The following is an 18,964-nucleotide window of genomic DNA, read 5'->3' on the forward strand; positions in this document are numbered from 1 at the left end:
CCGATGCCGGTCGCCCTACCTGGTGCCAGCCCTTCCACTTCCTCAGCGAGAAGCCATGGCTCCGCATCAGCCCCCTGCATGACATCGCTGAGTGGCGACGGTGGCTACAAGAAGCGGCAGCGAGACGCCATTGCGCCGAGTGACTAAAATAGGAAGTGAGGACGGCACTTCTGCAATCAGCCTTTTGCTCTTGACGCTGTGACGACAGCCGGCCAGTTTGCGCAGCAAGAGCCAAAATTCAAAACCATAAGTGACGCAGACATGCTAACCGTGATATCACTATACGTTCCAAAAAAGGCGACTGACGGCGATACATGTGACTGATGAGGAGAATTTGAAATTCAAGTGTGCGGCCTCACCTTATTCTTCTTGTACATTTTGTTCTTGAGGTAGCTGAAGGTGCGGCTAACTTTGGTGGTACTCTTGCCCGCCTCGGTGTCGCTCCGCAGCGGGCCGGGCTCCTCCTCCGATATGCTACAAAACAAAAAACTCATGAGAACGCACACATGACTTTTGTATAACGTGAGCACTAAAGAGATGCACTGACCTGTACGCGAGCGACCCAGAAGGGCTGGAGAAAGATCTCATACCTGCAAAGAAAACAAGTAGGTCAAAAAAAAAAAAAGCCACTGCTTCATCAAAGGATATCTGCTCTACCAAAACAAAAAGTAGTAGGAAAGGCGGTGATCGAAGAAATAAAGAAATGAGGGAGAAAAGCAACCAAAGTGTACTGGAGCCCAGTGAACGGATTTAAGTGAGATACATTTGGCTGCACTTTCCCTGAATCACGACACAGACCTGTCACTCAATGCCATCAACTCTTGCCAGTTCGTCATGACAACCTCGACCCTTCCACAACAGAAACAAACAGAAGGACTAGAAAGAATCCACTCAAACTGAAAAGTCCACTGCACGCTTGTCTGCAATATATTGCTGTACAATATATGAAACTGTTTGCTCAGCAGAAATAGAGTCACAAAAAAAAACAATTAAGTGCCACAAATATTTCTCCCGCCTGGTCAACGTTTAAGGAGTCCGGGCTCCAAAAAGCAGGGCAGGAAATTAAATAATCGATATCCTGCGGTCCCCGGAGCATCTGCGTTAAATGCTTGTAAGCCCTTTGTCATGAATTGTTCCAAAATGTCTGCTGTCATTCCAAATAGAAACCAGCAAACTAAACTTTGTCGAGCTGAGCTCCACGAAAGAAGTCTTAACTTTCAGAAGAACTTTATCAAGCCAGTCAGCATAAAGCATGAGGAGGGTTTTTTTTAGGGGGCTGTGCAATTCATAATTCAGCTTTCCATGTATATTTTAGCTCTCCCGCCTCAGCCAACCTCGTCTGGACGCTGGTGCATTTTGGTGCTCGTGGACATTTAAAAAAAATTTGTTTTTTTATAAAAGTCCAGTGTCAACTGGCGAAAAGGATGATTATTTTCACATGGTAGGCCAAGGGTGGGCAAACGTTTGCCCCTTAAGTCACATTAGATTTTTGTTGTTATTGTCTTACATAAACAGATGACGTTTAAAAAAAAAAAAAAAAAGCCATTGTCGGCACACGGGCCACAGTTTGCCCACCCCTGTTGGATGCACAAGGAACTGCAGGGTGTTCTAAGGGTGACGTCGCACATCCCGTTGGCCTTCGGCTAAATACTTACTGACGTTATCGTCATCGTCGCTAGTGGACGAGTCGCCGTAAAGGGACTGAGACTTAGATTTAGTGAGGATCGGGGAAAGGCTGAAGGAGAAGGAAATCCGCCTCCTCCGACGCAGACGTCCCACCACTGGTGAGGGCGCAGGCGGGAAAAGAACCAAAGCAAGCGCTCAATCACAAATTAAGAAGCCTTCTGCCACGTTGCGGTCAATGACATATTAAGAAAACACTTCTTAAGCGGTCACCCTTCCTAAGAAAACAACACACCTCAACCAGATGCCTTTTACACATCACGACAAATCCGATTTTTAGCTGTGTTGACGTGCAGTTTTCATCAAATCGCATTTTAGTAGAAGCGCAGGTTTTTTTTTTTTACGATTGCCACATATCAACTCAGCCACTCACCGTCAATGTCCCTGTGGCTGATGGCGAGCATGGACACAGACTTGGTGAGGGGCAGCGTCATCGGAGGGCAGCTGCTCCTCAAGGGACGATAGCGCCTCGATTTCTGTAGCGGCGGGAGAGTCCAGGGTGAGACGAGTCAATCGACAGAACGTGCCCAAACTAGAGCGCCTTGGTGAGAGCCCACCTGCTTTTCTAGGCCGCACGGCGGCCCCGCTTCCTCCTGCTCCTCCGTGAGCGACACGAGTGAGCCGCGCTCATCGGCGTCGTGCTGCAGCATTCTGGAAGGTTCTAGAATGCGGGCGCCTTGACTGGCCGGGCGACGGGCTTCGTCTTGGCTGCCGCTCAGGCCCTCCAGGCTGTAACTGTGGCGACAGAGAAACAATATTACGGCCTGCAGTCATGTCAAAGTAATCGGTTGAATTACAGTTTTACTAGTTGTGTTTTTGCTTGCACCGATGGGCTAAAACGAAGTCAAACTATGCTTTTATAGCCACATATTGAAATAAAACATATACAGTACACATAAAAGTCAAATCGATGTAAATTGAAAAACATCGGCATAAATGAATATTCAAAAATAAACACAAATCAGTAAAAAATAAATATATACCATAAATATCAATGGGAAAAAATGTCAAGTGGCATGATTTAGAATTAAAATGGTGAAAACGTTTTTTTCCCAAGTATTAAATACATCTTTAAATAAAATGTAAAACATTTAAAATGAAGCGATACAAATTTAATATTTAGTTTCAGGTTTTGTGTTTTAAGTATGAAATATCTACCACCAAAACAGACTTGTTTGATGATCTACATTCTTCAAAGTAGGCTATCCAGCTATCCGACAGCTTTATGATGTGACGCTTTATGACCTGAGACGACTTTCAGGTCGCAGCTCTGCGTTATCGACAAAAACATCCAATGGAAAGAAACAATAGGCACCGCGCGCAGTCAGTGAAATGGCGGCCGTTGGCGATGTCGTTGGACAGGACTTGAAATGTGAATTTAGGCCATTACTTCCATTGATATAAGCGGTCACGAAAACTGACACCGATTATTTGAACGGGATTCACAACGCATACAAAGGCCGCTGAATAAGAAAATCCCAATGCGGCAATCACAGGCAGGCAAAACCGGCGGCTCCGTTTCGGGGATGAGCTAGCCCGGCCGGCTGCAGCGCTGATAAATCTCTCTTATCTCCATCGCAGCCCTGAGGTTTTGCATGGCACCCCATTATCCAGCAAATCATCGGCCCGTCACATCGGAACATAATTAACCTCAAGTGGACCAAAAGCGCCCCTGACTCGACTGATTGTCGGAGTGCAGATAAGCGCTCACCTATCCTCGGGGAGTAGGCCGCAAACGTATCCGTCACACCGAGGCCCGCTTCATGACATTATTATCGCCCGGCGCTTTGCGGAGCCCCGAGGTCGTCTGCCAACATGAATCAGAGAGGCAGCTGCTAACATGGGCCGCTGACTGACTGATGGACGGGATGAGCGATGAGACGGGCCAAGCGAATCCGGGCGATTTTGACGGATGGAAAGACTTTTATCTTTTTCTCTCAGGTATTCAAATTCGACAATTTTCATTTGTTCACCTAATTGTTTGAACGACATACCGTTTTGCCTTTCCACGTGTTCCCGACATTGTCGCCGCAGCATGTTTGGATATTAACAACAAACACCACCAATCACGAGGACATCTATTCTGTCTCGTGTGCGTCCGTTCAGGGAATTGTAAAACACTAGTCTCAGACCACAAGCTCTTCTCATTCCTTGTATGTGTGTGTCATATTTTCTTTAAGCAACATGAGCTACTAAACACTCATGTGGTTCTTGTGCATTCCGAGCGTCAAGAAGCACACACCACACCCACAACCGCTGCCTGTGGGGAAAGAACAACAATGCAGCGGTTGTTTGGGGAAAATGCACATGTGGGGCTTCTGCAGCTACCAGAACACAGGAAAATAAAATCTATACCTTCTCCTATGACGTGTCAGTCTCCCTTTGCAGCTGGGAGGTGATGGATGAGACAAAGATAGGAAGTGAAAGATAATTCTCCCACCGACTCGGGGTCGTGTTTACCTCCTCTGGTTCATGGCAGGGCCTCCTCCGTTGTTCTTCCCGGGTCCCCAGCTGTGTCGGCGAAGAGGCGAGAGGGAGCGCAGGCTGCTGCGCAGGAGACAGGAGCGCCGCGGCACCTCGCTCACTCTGTCCTTGGCCTCCTCCTCGGCGTCCCCGGAGACGCTTCCGTCGGCGGCGGGCACGGGGGCCCCCGGGTGGACGCTGCCCTCGGGGCTCCAGCCGCTGCTACCCAGGCCCTGGCTACCGTCCGGGCTGGAGCTGGACGGCCCCACGCTGGCCGTGTCGTCCGTGGAGGAGCAGGAGATGGACACCTCGCTGGTGCTGTCACCTCCCGTCACTCGCTCGTCATTCTGGAACAATTGAGGTGAAATGACAAGACTGTTGTTTGTTTTGCTTTGAAAGGTAAAAAGTAACTTTGGGGGCAACTTTCACTTTTTTAACCATTTGCCATAAAAAAAAAAAAAAATATCAGTGTAACAAAATCAAATGTACTACTCATTTTAGATTTCACTCATTTTAATATTTTTTTACATTTTTAATCATTTTCACAAATGTCGGTCCCCTTTTAGCAAGCTGTAAAATGTTTGATTCATTTCCGTGGATATTCTCAAACGTATCAAAATGCGTCTTTCCAATGAAGGTGTACATTTTCCAACCAGTGCTAAATGTCAGCATCGTGGCGGCTAGTGCGGCAAGGTCACACAGGGTCACTGCCTAATCAAGAGTGTTTGAGCTAAATAATATCTGGTGTGGTGGGAAACGGGTGACGCATACGGACGCGCGCACGCACACGCACAAACAGTCTATTAAGAGTTCATTTGAAGGTGCGAGCTCTAACTGTGGCCTTTTGTGCCACCAGCTGCGGCGCAAGAAGCCTGTCACAGAGACACGTCTGTCAGGAGAGCCAATAGTGAAAGGTGGGCTTTGTGCCAGCCTGCCCTACTTCCTCTGGGAAGTCGCAGAGATCACGTGACCGCCGGGGTTCATCCAGGCGAGCCACGTGACCGGCCGACTGCACTTAAAGAGGGAATCATCTCCCGATTTAGGACTTAATGTTGTTAAGGAGAAGATCTAAATGCACGTGTGGCACGCCGAGGTGTCCGCGACCGGGTCGATAAATGGTATTTTCCCACCTTGTCGTGAGTTCTTTACCATTTGTTTTTCTTCTAGGTCAAAAAAAAAGGTCAAACCTTGTTAAAGACGCTGTCGTATCCCACCTCGGCGCTCAGCAAGCTCTCGGCATCGCTACCCGAGTCTCTGTGAGTGGTCGAGGAGCAACTGTTGCTGCTGATCGTCCGGCTGGACAAAGCGGGCAATGTCGCTGACCGCGAAGACCCTGAAAAGACACGACACAATGGTCAAAAAAGTCGAACAGCTTGGAGATAAGCAAGTTTCTGAGAACAATTCATGTCACTTCCCACTGTGAGCACAATAAGTAAGGCTGTTGGGCAAGAGGGTGAAATGAGCTCTTGAAATTTGAGAAGGTGTGAAAGGACAAATTGGCTAAATGGCTGACTGTCTTTGACAAGTAAAAAAAAAAATAGCTCTCTGGTGTGAAGCGTGAAGGAAAACAACGACCGGTTGTGTGTTTTGAGACCCTTTTCACACTGCCTTGCATTTTTTCCATGCGTCAACAAGTCAATTTCCCCACTTCGGAGGTAGTATCAGAGGCGTGCCCCATGAGGATGGATAGTTACGTCATTCCGAAACTAAATTGAACAGAGGTGTCACGCTGTCACATTCAGCTTTTTCCTCTTGTTGCATTTTGTGCTGCCACATGTTGTTAGGAAAAATAAAAACACTTTTTGTAGACTTCAACCCACCAAACTTTTTGTTTTCATGAATTTCATGAATCACATAAAGGTTATCTTTTTTTTTTTTTATCTGGAAACTTTCACAGTTAATCCTGTGAGGCTAAACTAAAATTTAGATAACAGAGTATATTAAAAAAAAAAAAAAGTTTTCTATCCAACGTCATCATACAAGCAAAGCACAAAGAGCAGGAGCTTTTGTACATTTATGGAAACAAAGGAAGAGGAAGAATCCACAAGAGCCCGACAACAGCGAGCTTACTTTAGCCGCTGTCCGGGCACAAAATGGATGACATCATTTTTTCATTTTGCATCATTTCTGCGAGACAGGAAGTTATTCTTTGTCCTCCCATAGAACATTTTTCAGCCCTGAGAGGAAATGTAAGGTCGTGTCTGTGTGTGTCTGTGTGTGTGTGTCTTACACACCGCGGGGACCTGTCTCCCTTATGGAAACAAATGGAGACGTTTCATTGACACACATTGAAGGTGTTAAAGTCACATTACAGTTTCCCCAAAGTCAAAGTACAATTTTCATGAAAAACATACCGTATGTTATTTTCAGGCATTTTGGCTTTAACCACTGAACATGCTCGGTACAATAAATTGACAATTACTCAACAATAATGACAAAAGTGCCTCCGTCACTTGGCGTCAAAGGTCACCGACGCAATCAACTTGTTTTTACAGTTTAATATAACCACTCATATGATACAGTACCAAAACAAAAAATAGTGTGATGGAAACCGACATGCACCTCTGCCCTTTGCTGGCAGTATATTGTGGCAATAACAGAACATTCTGCGGTATATAATTGAACAGTCATGTCGTTTGACGATTTCACATCGGTTTGAGTTAAGGCGTGTACGTTCCAAAAAAACAATTGTTAAGAACAATTGTCAGACTGTCAGACTGCAGTGGACCCCAAAGAAGAAGGGGAATCACACCAAGGGGGTGCTCCAATCACAAATCCTGCAGCCGAGAACGTCGACTGAGCGGCTACCGCTGAGGGACTTCATTAGGGGGACGAAGCGGCTGTAGTTGAATAATTATCAATCATTTTCCTTTGAAAGAGGAAGCCGAGCATGCAGTGGAGCTTTGTTTCACAAAACGTTAAATTCTTTTACGGCTCTCGCGGGATGGCGGCCATTTCCTGGCTAATTCCGCAAAGCTTTGACAGTCTTTTTTTGTTTGATGAACCACGGCATGGAGGCGATGACTACGTTTTTAACATTTAATTATGTATACAGAATTTCAAAATGACTATTTTGGAATAAAAGTCAGAAAATAAAATGCTGATAATAGTTGCTGGCTGGACTTTGTATGCAACTTTATTAGACACCCAATCATAAAGTTTTTTCAAAGTCAAAGTCCGCTTTATTGTCAATTTCTTCACATGCCAGGCACACAAAGAGATCGAAATTACGTTTCCCACCGTCCCACGGTGACTAGACAGTACACAACACGCACATCAAACAGCACAAAGAGTAAAAACGAACAGACAAGAGCAACAAATAAGTAATAAGCAAGTTTGTGTTCATTATTAGCGACAGTGGTGGCTAATTATGATATTCAGGCGACTGTTGGCTTCACTTTTAGACATCCGTACGAGACATTAAACATGCCGGGCATGAAAGCGACTCGAGCTTCTGACAGCTGGCTTAACCTTTGGTTATTCATATGGATGTAGCATTTCAATTGCGCGCGTGTGTGTTTGTGTGTGTGTGTGTGTGTGCACACTCTCGCAACTGTTCACTAAACCTTGCAAGCTAGTGCAAGTTTTGACAGCTGTCGCAAACACACCCGCAACAGGTGACAAATAAAGGGAAAGCGCAATCGTCATCCCGGCTGGGTTTGCATTGTCCAATTCAATCGACTCCGATGGTAAAATGCCGACTAAATTTCATGTTTCAATGTGAAACTGGGTGCAAAGACCAAAACGGCAGACTTAGGTTCTTGAGACCGTTTTTGACGGTCCACTCAAATGCCAATCAAATTTCACATTGCAAGGTAAAATAAGCTTCGGGAGTTTAAATTTAGAAGAAGAAAAAAAATCTGGGAGGTTCTACAGAGTCAATTTGGGAAGTATCCCAAGAAAAACGGTTGACTGTCTTTTCTTTTCGCTTGAGATTTTTTTTTTTTGTAGTAGCCACAAATACCAAATTCCATATTTGTGTTTGCAGTTCTTACTTAAGCAATTTAAGATGTGTAAATGAGCATGAAGACCCGGAGGGTTAATGCAGCCTTTGAGTAAAGCGCATCAATGTCAAGGAGAGCATTTCACACTAGGTTTATCTCCATTTGACCAAAAAAAAAAAAAAAAACCTGCATGGCACATATTTGCATTTCTTAAAGCGGGGGATTGTTTTTCCATCCTCTACTGCGACTGGAGGTCACTAGAATAACTGGGAACGACAATGTTTATGTTTCAAGGCACATCTGCGAGAGACATCAGCAAATCCTTGCGCGTCTCGCGGGGGATGCAACCCGACGAGGCGGGTTTGTATTCAAGACGTGTCGCAGATCATGACAAGCACGAGTCGCTCTTTCACAACATCAGAGGTGTTGGACATCACTGTGAGGGGTAAAAAAAAAAAAAAAAGAGGCCACGGAAAGGTCGGCGGGAAAATGTAAGAAAGAAAAAATAATATAGAGATATGATCCCAACAAATCATCCGCATCCGAGGAAATGAATGTGGTGAGAAATAACGCAGGAGATAAAGCCGCCATCGGGCCTTCCTATCATCGAGCGCCCTCATTGCCTTCCACATTTTCATACTCGGAGTCGCTACCTTTAAGTGTTTTCTCCAGACAGACACAGATTGCAGATAAGGGCTTCATTTATTTCCCCTTCTTTGGTTCACCAGCCACTTATTCTCAGAGGACGCAAAAAAAAAAAAGTTCAATCTGAGCAAAACACTCCATGACAACAAGGTTACTTTATGCAGAGTTAGCGGAGAAGCTGACGGCTACAAACGCACTTTATCTAAGAAGTCTTTCATAGTTCCAAAAAAACCCCCAAAATGCTCAAGTCCCAACAAATGAGTTGCTAGCTACGACGACGCGGCTTTTTGCTGAGTCAGCATTAAAAACACGACCAATGTTCCAAATGTAAAATAAAAGAAGTTCCGGTCTTAAGTCAATGTCAAAGTCATATTGGCAACATTTTTTTTTTTTTGGTGTGGTTCTGAAGAAATGACAGGAAGCAGAGCTGGAAGTGGCGGAAATGAAGGTGTTGAGATTTTCGTTTTGGAGTGACAACGATGGATGGGATTAGAAATGAGCTCATCATCATGTTCGGGTTAGCGAGAGCTCATTTGGATGTTTCGGACACGCCCGGAGGAGAGATAGTGAGCATATGCTGAGAAGGATGGAAACTGCTGTGAGAGCAAGAGGAAGGCGGCCTAAGAGAAGGTTGATTGATGTAGTGTGAGAAGAAATGAGGGCAGTTGCTGCTAGAGAAGAGAATGCACAAGATAGACGTCGATGGAGAACCTGTAGCGACCCTGAACAACTATAACGGATGGATGGTTGAGTAAATAAAGGGCCGGCACCTTTTAGGATCGAGATCTCAACCCTGAATTTGACCATGTTTGACCCCGACACAAAAAATCCCGGCATCATTAGGACGGGACTTGCCGCGGGAGCTTTGGGGCGTTTGCATGCCGGGGACGCTAACAAGCGAGAAGCACCGATAAGTCAATTGGAGGGCAGCTAATTAGGACTGCCTGGAGCTGATTTATCAGCAATTCTCCTTGACACCGACGCAGAAGGTGTGAAAAGATCATGCTGGACATTCTGTGCTGGTATTTAATGAAAATGCTGCAGTATTGATGACTCAGCACGACTTTTATTTGCATTTGACGCCGCTGATCTTTTACCAGTCACAAATTTGCAGTAGCTCTCAGTCACTATTGCCAGTAAAAGAGCTAGCAAAAATGTTTGATTTGCATTACTCGTACTCTCTCAACACAAATGACGTGCATGTGTGTGTGGGAAGAAAAAAAGGTCACGGAGAGGAAGTCAGGCTCTTTTAATTTTTTTTTTTTTAGAACATGATTCACTCTTAGCTAGACAAAGCACTTCGGCGGTATCATTTGTAAATATGGAAAGTCACAAGACAAGGGAGTTACCAAACAAACAAACAAACAAACAAACAAACAAACATTGGCGCCTATATAAAATCAGTTTGGAGTCACAAAAACCATCAAGGAACTTGTTCTTACCTGAGTGTTGAGCGTCGAGCGGCTGCTGTAAGGGCGTCTCGCCGTCGCGGTGGATCTACCGAGTGGAAGGAAACAGGAAGACACTGAATCAGTCTCAGCAACATGTGACACGCGTCAGCCGGCGAGACCAAGTGATGCGGCCGTCCGCAAGTGGCGGAAAGGAGGCGACAATGAGGCGGCTGCCAGGCCCCCCGAGGCGCCTGCTTCCGGGGGTCTGGGGGTTTGCGAGGAAGGAGGGGTTGGACGCGAGCACGCGAGGCTTAGCTTCATATGTGCTATACAACAGCTGTGTGTGTGTGTGTGCCAAGTCTGCTTTTAGCTACAAAGTAATCACACACACCCCTCCCAAAAGTGCCACCTTGACTTCTTTGCAGGTGGCAGTCAAAGCTTCAGTGATTGGGGGAATTGGCTGCTCCCTCAACTTAACAGACTTTGTGTTAAAGTTGATGGAAACAGTGGAGAGCCTTTGACTTGGCCCTGCAGCCAGTTTTCGGGGGCTGGGCAGATCTCTGACATATTACATTAGAAATGAGAATTAGAATTTTGCATTATAATCAAATGAGATTTCAATTCTGCACTGGACTTTTTCTATACTTTTATTTATTTATTTATTTTAAGTTTGAGAACTATCACTGGCTTCTCTGTGAAGAACTTCACATCATTTTTAAAGACTGTAATAGCTTTTACTTGAAACACTTTTTTTGTTTTGGAGGTTTCTTCATCCCTATGCAAATTCTTCTAGGCTTTATTTGTTTATCAGGAAGGTGACAGTGAGTGGCAGTGGCGACTCAGAGAACCCGGTCTGACCAAATGTAAACTTAAGGAGCGTCGTAGATTGTTCTTTTAAAAAAAAAATTCCAACAAGAGTGAAATGTGTTTTGAAATGTATTCACATTGTATAACATAATACAACATCCATGACCTAATTAAATAGAGCCAACTTGGAACTGACTTATATACAATGGAACATACAATAATTGCTACTTTTGGTCAAAATGACTTCTGGTAAAAAAAAAAAAAAAAATGCAATGGGTTACACGATTCCCATGAGAAAGCAGGTTTGTGGGCCAGCTCAGCCAGCGGTGATGTCATGTCAAAGTTAAAAAATAGACTCAGACAGTGGAGTCATTGATTAAGCGAACACACCAGAGAGAGGGGGGGGGGGGAAAAAACAAGATCACGTGTGTGAGCCTCGCAGACTGACTTCCATGTGAGGTGGCAAATGCTCATCAGTTGAGAAACTTTGCTCCTTTAGCTAAGGACTTTGTGTACTCACATGCATACTTCAGACCCCAAACAAATACTGACGCGCTAACGCACAGATGCTTGTGCCAACATCACATCAAATAGAAAAAGGGAACAAACATGCTAGATGAGCTGCTCACACGGAACTGCATGGGCGCACACACACACACACACACACAAAATGAAACGGCACTAGTCGACGTTAACACCAACGCAAGCAAACGCAATGTTCAGCAATTCGACTCCACTTAAGAGTTTAACGTGTTTCCATTATCGGGGGTGGAAAGTGAAAATTCCCCCCAGACAATTTGACAAATTCGAGAGTTGGGGTGGCGGTGGAATTTCTGTCTCCTTCCAAGTTCCGCTCGGCTCCAGCTGGCCCGGCCAGTTTGTTGCCGTCACGAAGCTCCCATTACGGGGATCGAAAAACTCTTGAGCTGTGAGAACATTCGATCCTGCCAGTAGTAGACCCAATACGTTGTTATTATTTCATTATTGGTTGAGTTTTATCCTTTCCGAGCCTCGATTTCATTGTATCCGCGTGATACAACGATAATAAAGGACCTATTCATGTTCAATCTTTGTTACAGCTTCATTTTCTTTTCAAGCGCATGATAAATAAAGTTGAGCGTCTCGAAAAATAAGCCAAGCAAGTCTAAGTACACACACAACTGCAAATGGCTCATTTAATCAGATATGGATCTTTCAATTGCTTTCGTTAAAACCGGAGGAAGTTTCGAGCTGATCCGTCATGAAAGCCACCATGAAAACTCGCCGACATTTGCTTTCAAATAAGGTCAAGCTTTTCAAGCCAGGTTGTGTAAGACCTCCCCTCCTTCCTCACTTGAGTCCGTTTTTGAACTTGCTGCTGATGTCAGCTTCTGTTTGAGGTGAAAGGATGAGAGAGGAGAGAGAGATAGCGATGTGAGAGGAAAGCGAGTTAGAGGGAGAGAGGAAACAAGCGTGGGAAAAAAAACACGGAGCGAGGGCGGTGGGCTAACATTTTCCTCCCTGCCTCGGAATAGCAGCAGCTCGTGGCTCTGGGCCAAACGACTTGACTCCAGCCGGCAGTTCGCATCCCAGCATCTCGGTGCCCGTAAAACACATCACATCATCAGCAGCAGCAGTAGCGGCGTGTCGTTTAGCGGCGCGGCTAACCGTCAGTGGCCTTTTAATGCAAACTGGCATGTCGACGACGAGAGAGTTTTAGGCTTAGCCCTGACCTCGGGCACCGGCAAATAGTTGTATCTGTCATTTTTCCATTGGACTCAAGTCCCAAAGTAGAAGATAGAGGTGAACGTAAGATGAAGGGCAAACAGTGTAATCAAGGTTACAATCTGCAATCACGCCACGTTACGTCAATGAAGTATCGCGTGCAAAGGACGAGCGGCGTCATTATTGAAAGGAGAGTCACAGCCAAGCTTCTTCGCTCGCAATGATCATTGGCGGCGCACACACACACACACACGCACACGGACACACACACGCACACACACAAAAACACACGGCGCTTAAGCCGAGAGGAAAAAGTGAAGCGCAGTGGGGAAAAAACGATTGTATACATGCTGCCGCAACTTTGACTAGCCCAGATTGAAACCTCATTGCAGGGCCTAATTTGAAATCTGAATTTGACATTTGGAAAATCTCACTATGATTACAAACCCTCGGTACTTGTTTGAAATTCCAAGGTTTCAAATCCAAACCTGAATGCCATACCCATGGCTTGAGACCCTTTGTGGGAACCCGAGCCGAGTATCGAAACCTTAATACTTGCTCGACACACCCTAAATCTGGACTGAACGTGTATGTTACGACCACAACACTTATTTATTATCGTAACTTCAAAGTAAGCACGGTTCCAAACCCAAATACTTGCTTGAAACCCTAAACCTTGTTGGTGCAAAGAGAATCCCACTTGGATTATTCTCTTAAACTGAGAGTCCGTGTAAAAGCAACTCAGGGGGGGTTCGCGCCGCGCTAATGGTACGCTAGCCTGACCAAACAACCCCACAAGGTCCTAAAACGATCAAATGCAGTATCCACAAACCGCCCCTAGGGTGTGTGTGCGCGCGTGTGTGTGTGTGTGTGTGTGTGTGTGTGTGTGTGTGTGCGTGTGTGTGTGTGTGCACGCGCAAGTAAAATCAACAAGCCCCTCGCAGCATCCCCAGTGGACACCAGTTAAGACTGTTGTTCTTTCCCAGGTTCTAAGCAGGGTTCTCGTAGTTTGAGAAGCTTCATAAAAAGTCACTTTCACGGGCGTAGCTTAGCATGAAAGCGCAGTCGAAGGCTCCCCGGGGTTTGTTTCCGACTCTCTCGACGCTCACAAAAAAAAAAAAAAAAGAATTTCGGATGGTCTTACCTTAATCAAAACCACGTTGACTGCCCTTTCGCCCTTGGCACAGAAGCTGTACCGCCGCTTCTGGCGTTCGTACATGGTCTCCCCAAAAAAGAAAACATATATCCAGAACGAGCGGAGGGAAAGGAAAGCCCATGAGCTGCGCTTAACATCTGGACAAGGAGGCAGCCTCTGTGCCCTCCTCCTCCCCTTCTTTCCCTCCCAAAAACTTGAGTCCGGCCTCTGGCTGACTGGGGCCCACCCCCCTTTTTCTGGGCTCACTGAATGTCCCCCTCTGTCTCCTTCAGTCCACCACAACACTAGCTCGTATACAGTAGGACAGATGACACTTTGGCCATTGTGCACCCGCCGCCCGGTTGACACAATTAGGCCAGCGGGAGATTGTCGACGCCCTCTAGTGGGCGGGGTAGGAAGCCGAGGGAGGCTCCTGGGGGAGTGGCACTTGGTGGGGAAAGCAACGGGAGATCCTATGTCCTATGGAAGCCCAATTTTTACATCCTGCACCTTGTTGGAACTCCCTACAATTAATCCTGGCCTTGAAACCTTCACAGGTTCAGGCTTGACTTATAAATAAACAAATTAATTCATTGATAAATGAATTAAAAATAAAGTGAAAATAAAAATAAAAGATACATTTTAATCAAATGCTAAACTTGGCTCAAAAGAGCAATTTGAAACTCTTACAGACGTGAAATTGCAAAATTGAAACCCTAAATGTGACTCCACTTGACTCCACTAATGACGATCTGACCCTGCCATTACTTCCGATGGGAAAAATTGTTTCCACATTTGAACAAATCTGTGGTCGACCAGTTCCCATCCTGACCTTAAAGGATCCACTGTAATCATAGTGTTCGGGAGGAGAAACAGCATATTTCACTGGTTATTATCACGGGGGCGGGGAAGGGGGGGGGGGGGGGGGGGCGACACGACTGAGTGGCTGCCAAGCATTCTGAAGATTACCGGCGACTCGACTCGGCGCTCCCTCAAGAGCCATGATGTGTCATCAAACGGTGGGACGGCAGAGGATTAACTTTACAGCGTTTCTTTTATTCTGAATCAATACGTCGCTCGGTCTGACAGAGCTGTAATCCCGGCAGATCCAACAGGAATGGCAATCGGCGGAACGAGGACAACAATGGCGGCGGACGGAAGCCAAACGCTTTTTTTTTTCTGTTGCTCGGTAAGAAAGGTAGCAGACGGGACGGAGGCCAAGTCAGGTGGCACGCTGTGGCGGAACCATATTCTTCCCCGACGTGAGCGCCCCGACCTTTGATCCCCAGCATCTCTTGCCTGCCAAACAAATGAGGCGTTTGGCGCTTGCTAACGGCCAACAGCGCCGCTGAGTGCCAGCTTTTTTGACAAGCGTCACTCTGAAAGGATTTCTTATATATTCTGACGTAGCGAGGTCACGCTAAGCAAAGCGAGTAAATGTGAAGGTGTTGCTCTGACAGAATCGTGTTTCGTCAGTCAATACAGGCTGGAGATGCTGCGGGGGAAAGAAAGAAAAAAACAACAACCCTACAGCTGCCACTGCCGGCCGGCCCTTCTGCGTTTAAACTGTCGCAATGATTTTCACGCTTGTTTATTTTATGTAGCGGTTCGATATGCTCGCGCTCGTTTAAGTTTCATGAGATGCTGCTGCGCGGCGCGATTTACATATTTCGACACAGCACAGCACACGGGGCTGTAATTCAATGTGTTGCTCCGGCAACATGTTTCCGTGTAATAAATCACAACAGAGATCATCTGGTCCGACATGATCAGCCGTCTTATAGTGTGCGAGCTTTTATTCGTCATATAATATCTCTCAGGCTGCTTTGAGAATTTTTTCTTTTTTTTTTGCTCTACTGTGAGATAACGCCGTTCAGGCAACACTTCAACCTCATTGAATTTAAACAGGATCATATAGCAAGGGATGGAGGGAGAGGTTTACGAGGCAAGGCTGCTCTCTGCTGGCGAACGTAGCTTACTAGCGTAGCCGGGAAACATCTGGCTTTAGGAGGCGCAGAAAAAATAAAAATAAAACACACACACGGCAACGTCAAAACCGCAAGCCTGGAATATGCGGAGAGCCGCTCGGGCTTTCGGCTGCCGAGGAATCTGTCAGTCAGCAACATTTTTTTTGGGGGGGGGGGGAAGATGGCCTCCATGTGCTCGTGCATAAATAAACCAAAGCAAAGGGAGATCCTGTTGCACGGTTTAAAAACGGCATGTAGAAGTAAGTCGGCGTTAAAAAACGCACCGAATGAAAAATGAATGCATGAGTCAAAAGGAAAGTATGTCTTGGGGGCTGCAAATCTGTCGCTGGCACCTCAAAGGACATGTAAGCAAATTTCACCTCATTACTCCTTCGCCTTTCGCAAGATTTCCCCCTGACTCGCTAAGTGACATTTATCTCCGTCTGCACGGCCCCGCCTGCCAAAGACTAAAAGAAAATAATAATAAAAAAAACATGTTTTTGTGCTAAATGTTCACATGGACGCGGTAGAATTACACAGTGCTGCAGGGCGGCCATTTTTGAAAGCGTAAGTGGGGCACTTGAACAAAATTCAAACATTCTCCCTCTCCTGTGATTGTCAAATGTCTAAACATTTTTTTCTTCTTCAAGATTTTTCTTTTTCGTTTATATTTACGATGGCGAAAACCGAGGTAAACAGCGAACCCTCCCTCCTATTTTGGGTTACCTCGTTAGGGATTCGCACATTTGTTGTGTTTTCTGTAACACCCTAATGTCACTTGATGGCAGGAAAAAAATATATATATATTTTGTAGTGTAGAGACTTACGGCGGAGGAGTCAGTCTCGTGCGCTTCCTCCGCTTCACAGGTGGTCCCGGCTTGTTCAGACATGATCGCCTGCACCTCTGGAGAGCGCGCACACACAAACACACGCACGAGTCAGACGGTGGGTGCAATGACAAAGCGGCAGCGTGGAGGAAATCAATAACAAGTGAAGTGAGACATTTTTATCCTGGCCGTGCACGTGCACACACACACACACACTCGCACGCGGGAGTTGAAGCAGCCTGGGGCTAAAATAACTTTGTTGCTGTGATCTCTGTCTTCATTTTCTACACAGGATATTTTTCCCTCCCTCACTATTATTGATTAAATATCATGCGATCCTAAATCTCCAGCGGGAGTGTCGAAGACTCTAAAAGTGGCTTTTTATTACCATTCCTATCATATCATATATTATTTATTCTTTTTTTATTTTTTTTATTTCGATGTCCTTTTTTAGAGCAACTCCTGTGCACAGCAGAACGAATCCTACAGATTTTTTGGGGGGGCTTCAGATGTTTCGTTACATACGTGTGCAGCCATTTTACATTATCCAATACAATCGATGTATCAAAAGGTCTGACGTGATGTGATGTAAGGGAATTGCGGTCTAATGGCATTACATTTAATCAGATAAGCTGAGGTGTGGGGTTCCCGCAGTGTTTAGATCGGAGTTCCGTTCCTACAGCGTAACCCGAATTTGTATTTTGTAGTCCATTGTGGTACCAGGAACAACTAAATGAACAACAGTAAAGTGATAAGGTCGTGCCACACAAACGCTCCATCCCTCCCATCTTCACCATCTCAGTGATGATTGAATCTCATCCGTACCTTCATTCAGGTCAGTGCTGCTGGGATTTTCCTCTTCCACCGTTGCCTGAGACGCTTCCCCGCCTAACGACAAGTCGGTCTCAGGAGGTTCTGGAGCAGCAGGCTCCTCGGGTCGCTCGTGACTCTCCTCTGCGCTCGGTTCCACATAGCCGGTGGCGTTTTCCTCTGAACTTGCTGCAGGTTGCAGTGACGTGGACGAACACATGTCGCTTTGGTCCTCTTCCACGGCGACTACCTCGGTCGGCTGCAGCTCCCCTAAGGAGTTACCTTCCTCGGTGGGGTTGAATATGTCTGCGGTGCAGCTTCCCACCGACTGAAAGCTCACGTCGTCGTCGCTGGACAGGCCGTGGGTTAGGCCCGAATCGGGATCCACGTCGGATTTGACCATCGGCTCGAGTGAGCTCTCTGTCTCCTCCGGGTTCTCCTCTGGAGGTGATACGCTCGCGTCGGTATCTCCCGTCATATTTAACTCGGAACACGTAGGCTGCTGATCAAGGTCTTGCTGCCACTCTGCCGCTTGATCCTGGCCAGCTGTTTCCTGGTTTTGTTCAGAGCTGTTTACATCTGGCGGAGGTTCTCCCTCTCCGGGAGGCGGAACATCTGATTCTAGGGTTACATCATCCCTCCCTGCCGGAGGTGGGAGGTCCTCTTGCGCTAAAATCTCGCCGTCAGCTTCCTCCTCGGCTATGGAGTTTACGTCCCAAAGGTCCGGGGCGTGAGTCGGCTCCTCGTCGTCCCGGACCGGCACTTCGGATGACGACAACTGGCCCATGACTAATTCGACACCGTTCTCAGATACTCCGTTTACTTCCTTCCCAGATAAGTCGTCTCCCTCTGCGCCCTCCCGTCCTTCTTCTCCTCCTTCTCCTCTATCGGTTTCCTGCGCACCCCACCCTGCCGGTTGGAGGTTTTCCACAGGCGACGGGCTCCCCCCTTCTGGCCTTTCGCACAAACTCAAGTTCTGTGCGGTGTCGGGCTGTTCCCTTCCATTTGCCCTCTCAGACTCGAGACACACCCAATCCTCGGGGGGGTTGATCCCATGCTCCCCGGGAGGTACTACAGATTCACTCGCGTCCTCCTCGCCGTATGTACAAGTGACGCCGGCGCCGTTTCCGACTAGGCTTTCGGTCGTGCTCGTTTGCGGGCAGCTCGTCGTCTCCGGCTCGACAACCTCGCTGCACTCGGCCGCCGTGTGCAGAGAGTCCGAGCGCAGCTCCAGCACAGACACTCTCTGCGGGGAAAAGAAGGAACTTAAGACCGCATTTGAGTGTGTGATTGCATAAGGCGTCCGGCCGCTTATACAAAGGGAGCCGGAGGGAAGTCCAGGGAAGGGAAAAGACAAACAAACGCAGAGTTGCGTGACTCACCTTGGCGTGGAGATGACACGTCAAATGCAACAGCTGCTCCACGCTCCGGCTGAGGCTCGGCGGGTCACGGCCCGGGTACACGCTTTGCGTCAGGGCGTGCAAGCCCGGGTGGCGGCAAACCACGCGGGCGTCCGTCGGCTCCGGCTGAACGCGCTGAAGGCCTCGGTCCGACTCGGCGTCTGCCTCAGCCCTGTTGTGGAATAAAC

The 18,964-nt window shown here is 46.9% G+C and overlaps 1 protein-coding gene across 6 annotated transcripts in view; it reads right to left on the reverse strand.

Moving 5' to 3' along the window:
• The window catches only part of akap13a (A-kinase anchoring protein 13a), a 64,123-nt gene that overhangs the window by 14,232 nt on the left and 30,927 nt on the right, over positions 1-18,964 (reverse strand). For 5 of the 6 annotated variants that reach the window (XM_085908688.1, XM_085908687.1, XM_085908686.1 and 2 more), the window contains 10 exons: positions 18,759-18,948; positions 17,392-18,622; positions 16,567-16,643; positions 10,178-10,232; positions 5,334-5,479; positions 4,144-4,493; positions 2,241-2,418; positions 2,057-2,159; positions 548-590; positions 360-474 (listed from right to left, as the gene is read on the reverse strand). In XM_085908688.1, coding sequence (XP_085764814.1) covers positions 360-474; positions 548-590; positions 2,057-2,159; positions 2,241-2,418; positions 4,144-4,493; positions 5,334-5,479; positions 10,178-10,232; positions 16,567-16,643; positions 17,392-18,622; positions 18,759-18,948 — 2,488 coding nt within the window. Of the gene's footprint in view, positions 1-359; positions 475-547; positions 591-1,655; positions 1,782-2,056; positions 2,160-2,240; positions 2,419-4,038; positions 4,072-4,143; positions 4,494-5,333; positions 5,480-10,177; positions 10,233-16,566; positions 16,644-17,391; positions 18,623-18,758; positions 18,949-18,964 lie in introns of all 6 variants that reach the window. The other variant, XM_085908691.1, reaches the window with a different exon arrangement.

Source organism: Syngnathus leptorhynchus, chromosome 3 (assembly GCF_054491065.1).
Source record: "Syngnathus leptorhynchus isolate UIUO chromosome 3, UIUO_Slep, whole genome shotgun sequence".
Taxonomy (NCBI): domain Eukaryota; kingdom Metazoa; phylum Chordata; class Actinopteri; order Syngnathiformes; family Syngnathidae; genus Syngnathus; species Syngnathus leptorhynchus.